General features: G+C 44.4%; 1 protein-coding gene across 1 annotated transcript in view; it reads right to left on the reverse strand.

The window, feature by feature from the left end:
• The window catches only part of LAMA5 (laminin subunit alpha 5), a 184307-nt gene that overhangs the window by 64654 nt on the left and 100346 nt on the right, over positions 1–19307 (reverse strand). Inside the window, exons 13-23 of the mRNA XM_033153989.1 lie at positions 18611–18748; positions 17872–18006; positions 16564–16698; positions 14010–14147; positions 12799–12851; positions 12131–12230; positions 10840–10892; positions 9911–10016; positions 8486–8585; positions 7311–7467; positions 4737–4879 (exon numbers count right to left, since the gene is read on the reverse strand). Coding sequence (XP_033009880.1) covers positions 4737–4879; positions 7311–7467; positions 8486–8585; positions 9911–10016; positions 10840–10892; positions 12131–12230; positions 12799–12851; positions 14010–14147; positions 16564–16698; positions 17872–18006; positions 18611–18748 — 1258 coding nt within the window. The remainder of the gene's footprint in view (positions 1–4736; positions 4880–7310; positions 7468–8485; positions 8586–9910; positions 10017–10839; positions 10893–12130; positions 12231–12798; positions 12852–14009; positions 14148–16563; positions 16699–17871; positions 18007–18610; positions 18749–19307) is intronic.

A 19307-nucleotide genomic window follows, 5' to 3' on the forward strand; every position in this document is an offset into this window, starting at 1 on the left:
GCTCACCCCATCGCGTGGATTCGAACTGCCAACCCTCCGATTGGCAAGCCCAAGAGGCTCAGTGGTTTAGACCCCAGCGCCACCCACATCCCGAGATCAGAATTTTGTAGGAATAGCATTAGAAAGACCCACACAATTGTTTTGCCTGGGTGGTTTGCAATACTCTTTTCCCGTTTTATTTATTTTTTAACCAGTTGGTTGTATTATTTCATCTTATTGCTAACTGCCTTGAAAGCAGCTGTGCTGAAGGTTGTGATGTATAAATCTAACAAACAAACAAAACATTTGCAGAGAGACATACAACAGGAACAAGAGATAGTACCCCTTCAGAACCAATCTCCCCCCCCCAATCTCTCTCTTTCCCCCACGTGAAGTGGGGCAATCTTAACAGTCAGTGAGATGTGGTATATGTTCATCTTGCAAATGAGGGGGGAAAGAGTAAAGGTATACTGACTTTCCTCAATGATTGCAGTCCTATAATGAAAACTAGTACAAGTGATTATTGCAAGAGCACAGACAAAAAAGGCCAGAGACCAATCTGTGCGCTGTTCCTTAAAATATCATTAATAATTAACAATAATAGTCAATTATGAAAACATATTCCAAGTAAATTTAAGGGGTGATCAGGTTTGCAGAAATAAGTGGCCCCGTTAGCAAAGTCAATGCATTTAGGTTGAAGTCTCTTGCACAAATAATCCTTATCATATCAGATAGCCTTAAGAATAAAGCCATTTATTTCCAAGAAGCAGAAGATTTTTTAATCAAGTTAGGGTTCTTTTTTTTTTTAGGTGGGGGAGTGTGTGCACTCATCCTCCACTTCATATGAGTGCATTGTACACATCACACTGCACAACCTGGCCACAAGGAAAGCAAATCAGCCAGCAAACATGGGGATAAAATGTATTTTAAATCATTAGCATATGGCCCAATTAACATTCTCCACTGGGCAGATCAGAATTAAAGGTTAAAAAAAATCCCTAAAAATCAAAAGGAATGAAACCAACTGCAAAACTAAATAAATAAAACAACCAGCAGCAAAACGTGTGTCAACACAGCAGAGCTAAAACACTGAAGATCTTATAATATGTTCTCCTTTTCCAATATAAAAGCTAACTTGCGCTTTGCTATTTCGACACAGAAGCTATCTGAGACAGACATATATCACATGATCCTCAGAGGTGTTCACATTCCAGTTCTCACACCTTGTCAGAATGACCACCACATGCAAGGAGCCCAAACTGAGGGTGCTATCAGAAAGCAATGGCGATTAGTGCCTTTGGGGGACTTGTGGGGCAGAGGGCAGGAGGACCCTACAGCAAATGGTGTTGGAGATTCATTCCCCCATGTGCAGTTATGGGTTTGTTGTCTATCACATGACTGGGTATGTGTTTCGATTCCACAGAGTGGGAAATGGGAAGTGACGTATACAGGATGTTTGCATTACTGTGTTCCCTGAAGTAGGACTATTGTCCTTTGCTAGAGAGGGAAGAGCTCCGTGTGTGTTATATGTAAATAAAGTAGGTTAGCCAACATGCTGAGTTGCTGTGGTCTATCAAGCGAGCTGGACACACTCTGCAGATGCTGAGAGTGTGCTGATGTCCTCCCACATCAGTCACTGTGATGTCCGGGGGCTGAAGAAGCTTAAGAAGCTCCGAACGATCACCCAGGAAGGAGGGAACATGCCAGTCGAACATGTGTCTCTGCCAGGGTCCACTTGTGAGTAGGCGTTTTCCTGACAATTGAAGCTACAGCTGATGATAGGCAGAGCCCATCCTCTTCCCTGCTGAGTTCTGCAAGGGCCACACTGAGACGAAGGCATAGGAAGCCAACAGGCAGTATCACTCCTTGCTGGTTGTAAGTAAGACGGCAGGTGGTGGCTGGCTGAAGATGGACTGAAATTGGTGGGGCACTGACCAGCCACTACTGATCAAAATCACTGCTGTTACACACCTTTATCATGCTTCCTGTTCAGATAATAATAATAATAATAATAATAATAATAATAATAATAATAATAATAATTACTATTATTATTATTTATTATTTATTATTTGTACCCCGCCCATCTGGCTGGGTTTCCCCAGCCACTCTGGGCGGCTCCCAAACGAATGTATAGCATCATATCAAAAGGTAAACTTCACATTTTCCCCGCCCAGGTCCAGAAGATGAGCAAGTTGTGGGCACTTCAGGAACCAACACAATTTCCAATTTCCATTGTGGTGACATTGCAGAAGGAACAGGAAGCACTGGTGACGTGCATCCTGTCCCTGAGCACTCAAGAGAATGGCCATACTCAATTCTAGACTCAATTCTAGAAGCACTGGGGGGAGGACCCCTCAACTTATTTGTATGTTTTATTTGTTAAATTTGTATGTTTCCTAAGTTTCATATTAAAATACGTTAGCTGCATTTCTTTAATGAAATAAATTTGTGATTTATAAACGCATGTAAAAAGCGCCTCTCTAATGACATTAAAATGTCCTTTTAAGTTCAGTAAAAACATTCCCAACAGTGCCTGGAAATGCCACTTCTGTGCAGACTTTGCCAGCAACAGTGCTATAATGCAGTGCTCCACGGACTAAATCGTGAATTCCTTTTTAATAAATCAGCTACTGCAGCTGCCTATGGAGATTCTGAATCAATAAAAGTGAAAATCGGCACCCCTGAAGGTAGAAGTTATATGGCTAAAAATGAATTCCATTAACAAAATTGCCTTCCACACCCCGCTTTCAGAAAAGCCTTCCATTGCCCAAACATAATATTTCAAGGCTAGCACTACGGTAGCAATTGCAGTTAATTCTGCTGTCAGCATGAATGAGCATTTGAAAGTGAGCTGAAGAACTGGAGGAGTTACCATACACCAGGCTAGACATAGTATTGACCAGCTTTCTTGCATTCCACATTTGCATATATATGCCACAGGGTGGCTAAAACAGCAAAGTGCTAAAACTACATCCCATTGGCACAAGCTGTGAGGCTGCCAGGGGAATCCTTCCTGACTGCTACTGCAATCAAAGGACGGGATTCAAACAATCTTTTCCTTATCTTTCAGACATACTGGATATGATCTAGTTAAGTTTGTTTGTTTTATCAGGGTTGCAGCCAACTAAGTTCTACTCAGACCACACCCACTAAAATCAATAAACCTAAGTCAGCCATGCCTATCAATTTTGATGGGTCTACTGTGAGTAGGACTAGCATGGAATACAATCCATACCAATCCAATTTTATTTGTTTGCTTTAAAGTCTTCTCTCTATACAGGCATACCTTGAGTTACGCATGCTTCAGGATGCGTACGACACGGGTTACGAACGCGCTGAACCCGGAAGTAACGGAATGCATTACTTCCGGGTTCGGCGGTTCGCGCATGCGCAGACGCATCAAATGACGTCATGCGCATGCGCAGAAGCGCCAAATCACGTCGTGCACATGTGCAGACGCGGCGCTTCAGGTTAAGAACGTCACAGTTTACGAACAGGGCTTCAGAACAGATCCTGTTCATAACCAGAGTTACCACTGTACTTCACCTCTTCAGGATGCAATTCACTGTGAATGATGACTGTAATGTTTTGGAAGAAAAATAAGATGATGATGATGATGATGATAATAATAATAATAGCCTGCTGGATCAGGCCAATGGCCCATCTTGTCCAGCTTCCTGTTCTCACAGTGGCCAACCAGATGTCTGTGGGAAACCAGAGAACAGTGCAGGATCACAAAAGCACTCTTCCTGCCCTTGGTTTCCAGCAACTGGTATTCAAAAGCATTGCTGCCTCTGATTGGAGACAGAACACAGCCATCATGGCTAGTAGCTACTGACACCCTTTCTCTTCCTCCACGAATTTGCCCAACACTCTTTCAAAGCCATCCAAATGTTACTTTGCCTTCTTTAACACCAAAGAGAAACAAATTCCCTTTAACATCCTCTGGTCAACGGGCTCAAAAAATGGGACCCAAGCCATAGCTTAACAGTTTAGCACTAACCTCCTATCCCATCATATTTTCCCGGTCACAGTGGTCAGTTATCACAGTTTTACATACAATAAGCATTTGCAGAAATGAAAACAAACTGAACTGCTGAGGATGTTCACTGGTTTGAAGGCACACTTAAGCAAAAGCCTGAATGAGGAGAGGTATGAATACAAAGCGTAACAATTATTGGCCTTTCCCCTCAATTCTAGAACAGTATATGGTAATAGGTTGCTTCAGAAAACGCTTTGTTTGATCGGAAACACAGAGCAGCTTGAGAATGGAAACTGCGACATCAGATCAATTATGGAATTGGGGGGACAAGAGAAATCTGGGGTCCTTACCTCTCCTTCGTGGCTGATAAGCTGTAATTTTGCCGTACACAGTGGCACTTCCTGAATTAATATATCTCAAGATGACATGGAAGAGATAGATCTCTGCTTCTCTGACCCGCACTGTGACTTTGACTTTGTTCTGCAAAAGGCAAAAAAGCACATCGGGCACATTATCACTGCAGGGCAGGCTGAGAGTCTGTTGCTTGCCCTGCCTGTCTCTCTCTCTCTCTCTTTCTGCCTCTCTAGATTCCCCACCCTTTGTCGTTTCTAAGAGCAAACTGCTTGAGGAGATCCAAAATCTACAAAATGAGTGGTGGTGGTGGCGGCTTTTGGGGAGGGAGAAGAAAACGCTGCTTTGCAAGAGAAAGCAAAGGTCGGCTCCTTTATCAACTTTTTTTCGAAAGGGGTTAGTCTAGAAGTGAAAAATGCACTTACAGTTGCCACAAACATTAAACTTTCCTTCCTCAAGGCCTGAGACCCTCCCTTCCACATTTGCAGGCCCCCGGTTGACGTAGCGGAAGACGAGGCGGAACAGGTCAGGGGAGGTCACACTGAGGGTCACCACTACCTTGGGCTGGTGGGAGAGAAAGGGGAGAGAAGCAGAGCACACCTTAAATAAACCTCCACCGTCACCTGCCACCAGCCACCAGCTCAAGCACAGCACTTCCGTATTCCTGCTCCCAAAAGCAGCATGCCAAAAGCAGGTGAGGAAATCAAGCCGGCCCCATCCTGCTCTTAATGGGATGGCTTGGAAGGGTGCCTTCCGAAACACTCACTGCACATTCCACCTAAGGCTATCTGTCCAGCCAGAAACAGACATTCCACAGTCAAGAGCCGAAGGGAGAAAAGGGAGAGCAGAGAGAAGACGACTTCTAAAGAGAAGCACACCGAGTGCATGTAAAATTCATAATCCATTGCCACAAAGTGCAGTGATGGCCTGCCTCTTAGATGCCATTAAAGGGGGAGTAGGCAAGATCACAGGGTCTATGAAAAAAAAACAGGATGCTGAACTAGACCTGAAGTGACCCTGCAAATAATTCCTAACCCTAACATGGGAAATGTTTACACAACAATCTGATTGTGAGAAAGATGTGGATAGGAATGCCCATGTGTGGTTAAGGATACCTATATCCAGTCATACCCCACCCTATATATAAGGGTCTGGTGGCTTCTGTTTCAGTGTATCTGAAGAAGTGTGCATGCACACAAAAGCTCATACCAAGAACAAACTTAGTTGGTCTCTAAGGTGCTACTGGAAGGATTTTTTTTTATTTTTTTTTACTACGGCAGACCAACACGGCTACCTACTTGTAACTGGACCTATATCCAGTGGTTTTTATTATTATTCAGGGAGTACTCAAAAGTACGCAGTACCAGCACCTCTCTTTTTTTGGTTAAAAAGTGTGGCACTTACTGTAAAAAACTTCATGGTGAGTTCCGGCACCTATTTTTCTAAGCGGGGGGGGGGGGGGTCCTGTATTGCCTGTATCTTTCTTGGAGGCAGATGTGCACCTACACACAACTCTCTGTGATGTTAAGACTGCATGCAAACTTTCAAGAATCTCAAAATCATCACTACATCATAAAAAATGTGTTGGCATTATGAGCCTAAAATTAATTTTGCTCTTGTATCTCCTGGCATTTCTAGATTTATAAAGACTGCATGTTTGGGACATGAACTGGTTAGAAAATGCAGGTGGGAAGACTGGGAGTTGTCCACACCAATGGGCTGGCATCAAGAATCCATGCAAATCAGATTAACCACGTGCAAACAGAATATGCAGATTAGCTGTGGTGCTCCAGCTGAAGCTGACATTTCCGAGAAAGCTAAACAAGGCATGTACCTCTATCCAAGAAGGCTGGGGGTTTCTATAGCAAGACAAAAGACTACCTTCAAAGGCTCGTTTGCACCTTTCAAGCAATAGCTAAATTGTGGAATGAACACTTTTGTGAGCCTCTGGCTATTAAAGGCTAAGAGTGGGAGTGTAACAATGGCACAAGGAATGAGAGAGCAGGCACCATAAAAAAATAAATCTAAAGAGAACAAGGAAAGTCTGTCCTTGGGCACATTTTCCTAAGGGTGCAGAAATAAAACAAAAATAATCTTTACTCTAAGAACCCTCTCCTAAAGAATAAAGTCATATAAGAGAGTTTCAAATGAACCACATAGATCACACATAAACACACACTCTCTCTCTGTGAGGTCTCCAGATTTCAAAGAGGAACCACATCTCAGGTGGGAGCAATCTCAGCATATGTTACGGTCTCATTCTCTTGTCATTCAAGCATACAAAAGCCTGGAAATAAACAAGCCACCCTCTTCAACAGACAAAAGAGCAACTAAAGCCACATGCAGCACAGGAAAAAGCGAAGAGGGTTTTCCTTTCCTTTGAGGAGCAGGGAGATGTTATGCAGAGAGTTGCAACAGGAAGAGGGAGAACAGCCCCTTAGGAGACCTGTTTGTGTGTTGTCTTTCTAACTGCCCTTATGTAGTTCCTGCCTGGCCATCTTCCCCTAAATGAACTAAGGCTGACATAATGAAGCGGTTCCAGGACTCGGGACCTTTCCTATCATCCAGCTGTTCTCTTCCTAAGCCTAAAGAGCACATTAGCACAAACAGGCTTTCATTGTAGAAGCATATGCACACAAACATGGAGCGACCACTTGCATTGGGCTCTGTCTGTTTTTAGGAGTCCCTTTGGGTAAAATGCGTAGGAGATCTCTCGTCTTGAAAGTCACTTCAAATGTCACGTATTTCCAATAGTGCAAACACTTACACACATATTAAAATCTTGAAAATCACGCATGGATCATGCATTATTTCATTGCAGGAACATTTGGAGTACAGATGATGAGCAGCTGCAGCCGACTGCAGCTTCTCACCATGCATATCTTTTTTTTTATCTTTTTCGCTATGTGGAAGTGCTTTGCTCTTATGAAATCCGTAACATTTGAAGCTGCCTTTACTATCTGCCCAAGGAAAGAGGTGGGGAGTTAAGGCCTACCTGGATGGAAGACATTTGTGCATATCCTCTCCAGCTGAAATTCTCAAACTCCAAGGGGTTGTAGCCAAACCGAACAGGCCGTCCATCCAGCGCAGTTCCTTCTTCCAGCTCGTATTTCAGGTGATGAAGGTCAGGGATATAATGGTCTATTGCTGGTCTGCAGATAAAAAGTGAGGCACACTCTTAACAGCCTGGGTTTCCATCCGCACCACAATGTAGGAAAGTCTCAGCTTCAACATGTCTGGGATAAACTAAGTAAGCAAAAACTGGAACTAGGATTTAGTCAATGCAGTGAGTCACTCTAGCTTAGGACATTTGCATCCATACCAAGAAAATACCTATCATCTGCCCAGAATGATTACATAAATGACATGCAGCTTTTCATGTTTTATATACGCGGGTGGCGCTGTGGGTTAAACCACAGAGCCTAGGACTTGCTGATCAGCAGGTCGGCGGTTCGAATCCCCGCGACGGGGTGAGCTCCCGTTGCTCGGTCCCTGCTCCTGCCAACCTAGCAGTTCGAAAGCGCGTCAAAGTGCAAGTAGATAAATAGGTACCGCTCCGGCAGGAAGGTAAACGGCGTTTCCGTGCACTGCTCTTGTTCGCCAGAAGCGGCTTAGTCATGCTGGCCACATGACCCGGAAGCTGTATGCTGGCTCCCTCGGCCAATACAACGAGATGAGTGCCGCAACCCCAGAGTTGTCCATGACAGGACCTAATGGTCAGGGGTTCCTTGACTTTTATCTCTATACAGACCACAGACACATTCCTGCATTGCAGAGGACTGGACTAGATGACCATCAGGATATTCTCCCTCCTTCCCTCTCCAACCAATCAACTTCACAGGATTGTTGGCGGTGTGTGTGTGTGTGTGTGTGTGTGTGGAGGAATTCTTTTCACACTGTTCATAATTTTATAAACCTGTATCATGTTCCCCTTCAGCCAGCTTCCCCCCACCACTTAAAAACCTGCAGAACCACACACATAGACGAAGAACCTTTCTGCAGCATCTATGCACATCTCACTTAGTCTGTCCCCCCAAACGACCCATTCACATTCTCCACCCCACCCAATTAACACACAGAACGCTAGTGTTGGGTTTGAAATCCAAGATAGCAAGGCGGCTAACGCCACAGGTCTGCCCTGCTACATCGCAGCTGCAGCCACCCTCTTACTGAGTGCAAGTGGGGCCTTGCGTATTCAGTCTGCAGCGACAGGATCCAGTCTTCTCGTCACACGCCGGCCCGACTGCCCCACCGATGTCACAGTGGCATCCTGTAGATAGGAAGCACGTGTTTACATTCTGAAGTTGCTAATGGGCCCCAAATAACCTGGCACCAAAGGGAGTGACAGTGGCATGGCACACTATTTTTATTCCATTGTATCTGCTTTCGCCTTGGCTTCTGGCCCTGCCTGGATCCGTTTCCACTGCCTCCCTGTTCTATTTCAGACGCTATGCCTGCTGTTTCCCTACCAGGCAGTCTCCCCATCACCATTTGCAGACCACTCCCCATTATCCTAACTCATCCAAGGATACAGCCTTGCATAGTTAATAAAAATAGACAGCAATGGACACTCTCGGTCCTTTCAGTGCCATAGATGTATCTGTTTGTATTACTGATGAAGGACAACAAACCACAACAACCCAGCCAATTTTAGCACGCTTTGTTCCGTTGTACATCAAGAAGCTGTGCAATCTGTACTCAATACAGTGTCTGGCTCTGATCTAAGCTCAACATCCATTCTCTTGGTCTAAAAATAAAGTAACGTATTTTTCTGTCTATAAGATGCCCCCCCCCTGTATAAGACGCCCCCTATTTTGGGGGGGGACTCAGATTTAAGAAAATGGGGAGGGGGAGATGGACCCATCTATAAGACGCTCCCAAATTTTTGACATTATTTTTTAGGGGGAAAACCTAGTCTTATACATGGAAAAATATGGTATATCATAAAATAGGTGCCAGTTTAATCAACGTCTCTCAGTAATGCCTGTTTCAATAAACCTTTTCGAACTTTTTTGAAATTGACTTTAAAGCCTGAGCGACTGCACCTCCAACCTTTCCATCAATCTTCTCTAAAGAGACTTCTTTACCTCCTTCCTTTCCTTTGATGTGATGCTGCAGCTGACCTCCTTAAAAGGTGTCAAGGTCTTCCTCCCCCATGCCTTTAACTACCTTAACGAGCTTTGAGCAAGGTGTATATGAGGGTTGGAGGTGTATATATGTATCTGTGCATAAAAGAAGTGCATGACTGGCTGTGCACAAATTTGGCAATAATGGGAAAGGAGGGGGAAACGATTTCTAAGCCAACCCACAAAATTCAAAGCAATACCTGGGAGGAAGGACTGGCCTATAGCCAGTCAAAATTTCAGAAGGGTGGGGAGAGAAAGATTCACTCTATCATTATTCTTAATCTATCAGAGACCAAGTCTTGAGTAAATCTGTTCTTTCCCCTTAATATGCCCCCCCCCCCGCATTGGAAACCCGCTTCCCATCTTGACAGGACAACTGTTCCTCAGTTCTAGCTAATGGGCTCTGTGACTTTTGTCCCCACCCAATTGCTAACAGATAGCAGCATGATACTGAGGGAAAAGAACACACCTTGACAGCCAAAGTAATTCCCGCTCTCCAGGTTGTAGTATCCTTCTTTGCAAGTTGAACAGGACTGACCACAGGTATTGGGCTTGCAGAAGCAGTGCCCATCGCCCTAGGAGACACAGGCCACATGTTAAAAACAGCCTGCGGCAGCTCCCCAAATTTAACCTCCCTGGCCTTATCTGGCTTTTCTTGTGTGGGCAAAGAAAGATGAGGAGTGAAAGAATGAGAAAGGGGACAAAGGCTGCAAACTGCAACAGCAGCTGCTCTGCCCTAAAAGCAACAACCAGAAACCTCTGCTGTAGCCCTAATGCTCACAGAAATATTTGAAGAACATTGTGTCATTTACTGAAAACTTATGAAAGCAATAGAAAATAAAAGCAATGCCTGTTTTATTGCCCATGCCTTGCAATGGAATAAATCAAGTATAACTCAAGAGGCACCTTGATCACGGAACTCCCACCTTAAGAGACAGTTGGCGCAGGCTGTTGGTTAAATCTGTGATGCTGCACTTAGTTTATATCTTTGTGCTCTTGCCTGTTTTGACGGCTTCATTGTTCACTGATTGGTTGTACAATCAGATTGTGTTTTATTAGGACTGTGCCCTGTTTGGGGATTGCTTGATAATGAAAAGCAGGCAACAAATTTCTAAATAAATCAGTGTTCTAATAATGCTTGTTGTACAAAAAGTAAAATATATCCAGAATGCTTCTTGTCATCTGGTGTGCATTTGCCAAAATGCACCGGTAAAGAGTCAGGAAGCAGCAGGATTGCTCTGTAGAGCAGGAATTAAGATGAGATTTATAATGGCTTGTTCCACTTGGGATGATATGTTTCAAGGTAAAAAAAGGCATCAAGGCGAGTGTTTCTCCTGGCAGGACCTGGGTCCTAGCCGGGACCTCAGAGTGGATTTCATCACACGGTTTGAAACTTACTTGCTGGCATTCAGCAACACCTGCAACTGTCCCCATGGTGTCACACTGGCAGCCTAGGGGAAACAGAAAGGGGTAGTTAGATGATTCCTCAAGTCTATCTAGCAATTAACTTGAAGTTAGCTGGATGCCAGCTAATCCTCAGGCAGGCAGGCAAAAATAGCAGAAGTCAGTAGGACAGTAAAAGCCCCAAACAGAAGTCACAGTCGTGGTTGTAAACTCTTTGATCTGCTATGTAAGGGCAAAGAGGACATTCAGCAAAAACTTGGAATGAGCTGGTCTAAACTAACGCTGTGTACTAATCTACCCCAGGACAGTTGATGGCTCCCCCAAGATATATAGACAGACAGAAAGACAGACAAGATAGGTAGATATAGACAGTGAGAGAGAAATTGACAAAAAGAGTGGAGTAAATCAAACTTGATTGCAGTATCTTGTTTTACCTCTGCCAGGCTCGGACCAGCTCAGCCGGCAGCAGCTGCACTCCTAAACAGAGTTTCGAATAAGGGCAACTTATCCCACCTTATCTGATATCAGGAATCACAAGACAGAGAAACCAGTAGGAGAACACTTCAGTCTCCCAGGACATTCTATACAAGATCTCAAAGTAGCTGTCTTACTACAAAGGAATTTCAGAAATAGACTGGAAAGAGAAGTTGCTGAATTGCAACTCATTACCAAACTTAAAACCATGGAGAGACCTGGTCTTAATAGAGACATTGGATTCTTATCTCATTATACATGACAAAGCTATCTTTAGCCATCTCGCCCCTTGCTTTTTCCTGTAAGACCAATTGCAGTCGTTAACAGTCGTCAACAGGTTTCCCACACCTATCAGCCAATCACCCATTCCCACCACCCTTTCAGAGTAATACCCCTCCCCACTCTCACTTAGTCTGGTGACTTCTGTTTCAGTGTATCTGAAGAAGTGTGCATGCACACGAAAGCTCATACCAAGAACAAACTTAGTTGGTCTCTAAGGTGCTACTGGAAGGAATTTTTTTGTTTTTGTTTTATCCCACCTTAATTTAAGATAGCACAAGTTTTGCTGGCTTCCTATACTTGCTCTGCTGATCCTTGTTTCCATTCTGCCTTAAAGGATACCAGAGCATCTCAGCTATGCTGTTTGGATGTGGCCCACGCCAAAAGGCTCCCCCGACCCCTGCCCCCACATCTTCGCCTCCGCAATGTGTTCAGAAAATGAAGAGGAGAAATGGGAACCCTCTTCTCCTTAAATCACCAGAGTGGCTTGGATGAGAGGCTTCCTGGAAGAATGACATGGGAAGGGTCTTACTCATGCATCCAAATGGGTTATCTGGAGTCAGGTTCCAGTAGAGCGGTTTGCACCTATCACAAGCTTCACCTTCCACATAGGCTCGACATTCGCAGAACCCCTGAGGAGGAGGGGAAAGTGGGGGGCAGAGAGAGAGAGAGAGATCTGAAATCGCGTACTAAGGATCTCAAGACAATCAAAAACAATGCAGATTAGGAAGCTGCCTTATGTCCATCTAGACCTGTATTGTTTACTCTCTGGCAGTAGCAGCATTCAGAGCCTCAGGCAGAGGGTGGAATTGAACGTTGTGCTAAGGGGGTAATTTCCTTGATCTGCCAGCTTGCCCAAAGGATCAATCGTCCTTCTCTTCCCCCTGTGCTCGGTTCTGGTGGCAGCAAAGCCCTGCTGCACTAGCAGGAATCCTTGTACTGGTTTCTGCTAACGGAACCAGGTAGATGAATCCGGCCCAAAATTCTTCACCATCATCTGCTATCTGATATTTCAATCAGAGACACCAGAGATTGACTCTCGAACCTTCTGCATGCAAAGCATCCACACTTTTGGATGATGCGGAGATGCCAGTTTTCATTATGCTCAATAAGGTGAACAATAAATTTAAAAAAAAATCAACAAGATGCATTAAAAATAATAATCAAATCTAAGATCCAACAGAAACAGGAAGTACTCACCACCGGCAGGGAAGGGTCCGCATTTGCAAGCCCCGCAGGATTACAAGAGCCCACTGAAACACAGAGAGAAAAACAACCACACACACAGATAAGAGCCGGCACTCACATAACAAATGGAATCAGCCAAATGGGGAAAGATTAGATGCAGTTTAGTCACTATTAATACTTTATACGTGGATTTTCTCGTGTTTTTGTTTTTAGAGTTTACTTGTATTGATTGTTCCTTATGTTTAAGAGAATATTTATTGTTTTCCTGTTAGTTATAATGCTTTAAATTTGTGGGGTTTTTTAATTTTATATTTGATTTTCACTTGCTTTATTCTAATATTTTCCAATGTTCTGTTTGATGTTTTTAAAACAGGGTGTTAAACCACTTAGGAAATGTTGTTGTTTTTTGTGGAAATGTTAAGCCATATATAAATGAATATAATATACAATAGGATAAATAAATGCTGAGTTTTTCCGGGATGGCGCTTTAACTGTATTGTGTATCTGGTGGGGCGGCTTACTGCGTTATGAGCAAAAGAAAAAGTGGTATCATAGCTCAGAAAAACCACTCCAAAGCAGCACTTAACTAAGTGAAAAACATGGGGGGGGGGGCTTCCTGTTTTGTTTAAACACTGTTGAAAACCAGTAAAAATGTACAGTGGTACCTCTGGTTGAGAACACAATCCGTTCCGGGGTGCCGTTCGCACCCTGAAAAGTCCGCAACCAGAGCAGCGCTTATGCACATGCACAAAGCGGGGAGAACACTTATGTGCATGCGCAAACTGCGCATAAAGCTTCTGCACATGCGCGCGTGGCGAAACCTGGAAGTAAACATTTCTGGTTTTTTTGTGTATGCATGAAGCAGGCAGAACACATCTGCGCATGTGCAAACCACGCAGAAGGCTTCTGCACATGCGGCGAAACCCGGAAGTAAATATTTCTGGTTTTGCCGCGTTCTTAACCTGAAAAAAACGCAACATGAAGCGTTTCTTATCCAGAGGTACCACTGTACTACAAAAAAGTGAAAAGCAAATCGATCTGCCTTTTTTTTTTAGTGATTTTTCGTTTCCACACTATTTATTAGGAGCACATTTATTTACTTTTTTTGTTTTTAATCAAGCAATGCTGGTGCCGCCTGGGGGCTTTGGGTACTGAGGATGAGCTACATTTACATCAAGAGCTCATGCTTGTGTGACACAGAAAGCTGGAATGGGCGGAGCTACCTTCACACTGCGGGAAACCGTAAGCCCCAGGAATGCAGGTATCACAGCGCAGCCCCATTACTCGCTGCCGACAACTGCACTGGCCTGTCTCCTGATCACAGGTGCCATAGAGAGAGCCTTCGGCGGAACAGTGGCAAGCTGAGGAGGGTGCAAAAAAGAAAAAGAAAGACAGGTCAGAAAGCGTTACGACAACAGTAAAACTTTTAAAGTAAGGACCCATGCAAACCATAGTTGGTGGCACCATCATAAAATACCACAAAAACGGGAGAGAAAACAATGTTTTTTTCTTAAGAACTGTCCATTTTTTATATACAGTGGAACCCCGGGTTACGTACCCCCCGTGTTGCCGACGTTCGAATTGTGAACGCCCGCAACCTGTAAGTGTTTCCGGAGCGCGTGCGCCCCCTGGCCGCTTCCGGGTTTTTTTTGGGGGGGGGGTTGTGCGTTTGTGATACGCACGCCTGCGTTACGTACTGCGACTCGGAACGCATCGCTTACGTAACCCAGGGTATCACTGTAGGTGCCCACAGTTCTTCCCCCCCCCGTAGGTACTCAAGGGCACGCAGTACAGTGGTACCTCGGGTTAAGTACTTAATTTGTTCCGGAGGTCCGTTCTTAACCTGAAGCGTACTTAACCTGAAGCACCACTTTAGCTAATGGGACCTCCTGCTGCCGCTGCGCCGCCAGAACACAATTTCTGTTCTTAAGCGGAGTTCTTAACCTGAAGTGTACTTAACCCAGGGTACCACTGTACTGGCACCTCTTTTGTTGTTGTTGTTAAAAAGTGTGGCACTTACTGTAACAGCTTCATGGTGAGTACTGGCACCTCTTTTTCTAGGGGAGGGAAAGCACTGGGTTCCCGACGCATTTTTGGAAAGGATTAGTTCCTTCTTCGGGAACTGATGTCAATAATGACTTCTTTGCTCAGGGGCTGTTTGGCTTAAGAAGCTCTTAAGGGGGGGGGGAAGAGACCTGAAGTGCACGCCTCCCACACCCTTCTTGGTGGATATTTTCTCTCTTGTTTTTTTATGGTGATCCAAGGTGCCTCCCTCCCTTTGTTTCCACCATCACGAAAAAAGGCACTCTCCTGTTTTATCACACACAAGGGAAAGTCTATTCTAACATGGTGTGTGCTGTAACTCGTGTGCACATTATCTAAAAACAGCACCTGCTGTGCACACAACTTCCTTCTTTCCAAAGCATTGCTTTACACCCTTGGGGAAAGGGTATAGATAAATGAACTCAACATTTATGCATTTTTGCCGCTCCAGTTGTTTATACACTATGCAACCCAAGAGCAGCACATGTCCTCTGGGTAGGACCAAACGTTTTGGGGTTGTTGGTATTGTTTAACAAAAGACAACAGCCTAGACACTTCTCCTTTCTAAGCAAACCCTTAGTCAAATACAGGAAACTCGGGACCAGGAGGCAAATGCAGCCCCCTCCAGGCTTTTCCATTTGGCCCTGAGCAATCTCCCTAGACCACACTCCTCATTAACCCTGCTTTGTACCCTCCTTGAGTGTTTCTGCCTGGCTGGAATGTGTCCTTGAACTCTAATAATGCTGCTTATTTGCCTGTATAAGAGACAGAGAGGGATGTGTGTAAGTGAAGCAACTAGCCTGCTGCACAAAGGTATAATTTGCATCTAATACTCTGCTCATTTTTGCCTCTGGCCTCGCACACCATTGGCATGTGGCCCTTGGAAGGTTGCATAAAAGGGAATGCGGCCCTTGGGGTTAGAAAGGTTCCCTCCCCCTTGCCTTGAGTGAATGAAACTCTAAAATGGGCATGCAATAATTTTTATTTTTTTTACATTTAACACCAAAAGAGCTTCTTAGGCCAACAAAGATTATAAACGGGGAAAAGCTTAACTTAACCGTTGCCGCCTAAGAAAAGGAAATGTTTGATTGTTTTATTATAGTAAGACAATTTATGGCCCTTAAGACTTTGCACTACATCGTGCCTCTGTTCCTCTCTCAATACTTGTTTCTATTGCACCAAGCATTTTTAGGTGCTAATGAAAGGGGAACAAAATAAACGAATGGCCTTCTTCCACCAAGTCAGTGAGATCTAAGCTTCCAGCCTCTTCAAAAACACACTGCCAATATCAGCACTGGAGGCTAATGCCAAGCCAGTTGGCCAGAGCTCAGGTTTTCCACATTTAGCAGAGGAAGAGAATATAAAAAGTGTTGGAAGCTATCAGCTGAGTGAATCAGGGACAGTGCATCCTACAGCAATTCTTTGATAACGAGCAATGAAATCTGACCAGGAACCACAGGTGTATATTTGTATTCAGTCTTGTATGCCATCTTGAATGGAATGAGGATGGCTAATAATGCACAGAGAATTGCATCCTAATCCTATGACCTTTCCAACGGCTTACCTGTGTAGCCTCTCTACTCCTTTTTTCACATCATTTTCAAAGAAGCAAACACAAAAAACTCATGTAATAAAGCATACACACTCTTGCAACGTGAACCAAATTAAACAGGATTGAAGTAAAAGACCCATGTGAACACAAAGAACTGCAGAACTGGTTAGCACATGACTCACCTGTACAGGTAGGGTACCCATAAAAGCCTGGGGCACACTGGTTGCATGTGTGGCCTATATAATTTGAGTGGCAATGGCACTGACCAACAGGGCTGCAGTCGTTGTCTAGGGCACCCCGGGGGTCACAGGAGCAAGCTGTGGGTGGGTGGGGAGGAAGCACAGAAAGAGGTTGCAGAAGTCAATAAGTGAGGGCACCAACATGCTTTTCACACACTTGGAAAACTGATTATTTTGTCTGCTTGTAAAATTAAATATTTCATTCCAAACTGATTCTACCCAAACCAAATGCCACATTCTCTTAACAGGCAGCTGAACTTTCCCTCCCGAGACAAGTTATCTTTCCTTGTAGAAGTAATCCTTGGCCCTCCAGATGTTGCTGAACTACAGCTCAGTTGGAAGAGCATGAGACTCTTAAACTCAGGGTCATGAGTTCAAGCCCCACGAAAGATTCCTGCTTTGCAGAGGGTTGGACTAGATGACCCTCATGGTCCCTTCCAACCGTATGATTCTATTCTATACTCTTAATGCCCAGCAGACCCAGCAAACAGGATCAAGGACCTGGGATGATGTGAGCTGTCATTCAACAAGACCTGGAGGGGTGAAGGTTCCTCATACTGTTCTAGAACATGCAGGTTCCAATAGCCACGTCCATACACACAGCTGACTAGCATTTATGAACCTGTGTACCTATTGGGTGGCAGGGTCATGTGATAGCTGGCATTAAGTCACATAAATACTTTTAGGGGGCTTTAATGTGTCCGGATACCTTCTCCCCCGTTTTAAATTACAGGCAATATGCAGGTACGAGTTCCCCAAATACTGCTTGGTAACATTCCTGTTTCTGAAGAGAACACCAATACTAAAGGATGACAAGAGAAGGTATAGATAATCTGAAAAGCACAGGAGTCAGAAAGACAAAAAGAAGAATCACAAGGAAAAGAGGGCAGATCCTAAATTGGAAAATACAAGCGAGAGCTGTGTTCTGCTCTGAACAAAGGCAGGAAGTGAACTGAGACGTCAACAGGAAGGGAAAGCCTAAAGTGTCCTTTGAAGTCACAGTTCTCTGCCTTCGAGCAATAGAGGGGACTAACTCCACTTGAAGGTATCTAATGCACATGGGGGGGGGGAATTCCCCAGGCTTCAGCAGAGGCATTGCACCCATTTCCAAGATTTTCTTCACAACAGCAGCAGCAGTTAACACCCTTGCCTTGGGTCTTGATATTCGAAAGAAGAGAGACCTCTTTCTTTCGTGTCAATTAATTCCAGAATCTGCCTCTTCCCTGCTAGCCCTTTCACAACCTGACATACCTTGGCAGTGAGGGTATGAATGATATCCAACGCTGCACTGGTCACAGTGAGGCCCAACATATTCTGGCCTGCAGAAGCACCTTCCAGAGGCATCACAGCCTTCTGGCAATGTCCCAACAGCACTGCAGCCACAAACTGCAACAAAAATAATATCCAGGGTTCAGAACTTTGGGGTCTCAAATAGAGGACCTGAGCATCACTGCAAAGGTTAAGTATGGGCCAAGCAGACTAACAGGATAGGTGTTTGGGAGCATACAAGGGACAAAACAATACCAGGTCTAATGAAATTGGGATCTGCACCCACCAACCCATACTCAAGAATCTATGCTGCGTTAAAAAAAAAAAAAAAAACACAAATTTTGTACTAAGGAAATGAAAGTCCATCCTCCTATTGGCATTAGACAATGAAAAATATTTTCATATAATTACTTGGCTTAGCAGAATTCGTTCTGCTTGCAGTTTTGTATTTTTCAAATAACGTTCAGCTTTTTGAGTAATACTGGTATAGTGGCAGAGGAAGGGGGAAGGAACAAACCCAAACAGGATTCCAGTGGAAAGGTAAGGGTGCAAGCACTGCCACTGAGCATTAGAGAGACTTCACTGTACACTGCCTGCACATACCCAAATGCCCCTGTGCAGCCAATAGGAACTCGTGAGAAATGAGAAATATGCAGGCGTTTGCAGAACATACACTTGCCAAAGCCCACACCGATTAATTCTGCTGTGTCTGAAAACTCACGCTGGCACAGTGGGTAGTTGAAGTAGCCAGGGGCACACTGATCGCATGTGTAGCCTTCAAATCCAGCTCGACAAAGACACTGGCCAGTCTCACTGTCACATGTGCCATCATAGTAGCCAGGGCCAGCGCACTGGCATGCTGTGGGAGCAAAACACAAACAGTTATTTGGGTGCACTGCGCTGTAAAACAGCAACTAGCAGACGTATCTAATTCCAAGTTTTTATTCACATCCACAGGGAGAAAACTTCGAGATTTCACTTTCGGTACTCAAAACTAATTCCTAGGCTCAGTGATACCAAGCTCTTCAAATTCTAAATCGTGGATTGTATCCCGTGTTAGTTGCCCATTGAAATAAATAGGCTTAAGTATCTTGTCCATTTATTTTAAAGGGTCTGCTCTGAGTATGACTTAGCTGGATACTGCCCACAATGTCTCTGATTGGTAGACCCTGGGGTTCTAGTGCAAAACGATCTCAGATGGGGGGGCAACTTGAATAAAATATTGTGAGGGCCAAGGTAAGCCCCGCCCCACATAATCACATGATGTGGCACACACACACACACATACACAATTTGAATGGGAATGCCCATCAACTTGGGGGGGGGGTCCAGCCCCCTCAAATATTACATTGTGGGGACCAAAGCCCCCAAGAGTTAGTTCCTAGGATCTCAGAAGACTGCCCACCCGTCCTTTAGAC

This window comes from Lacerta agilis, chromosome 6 (assembly GCF_009819535.1).
Source record: "Lacerta agilis isolate rLacAgi1 chromosome 6, rLacAgi1.pri, whole genome shotgun sequence".
Taxonomy (NCBI): Eukaryota; Metazoa; Chordata; class Lepidosauria; order Squamata; family Lacertidae; genus Lacerta; species Lacerta agilis.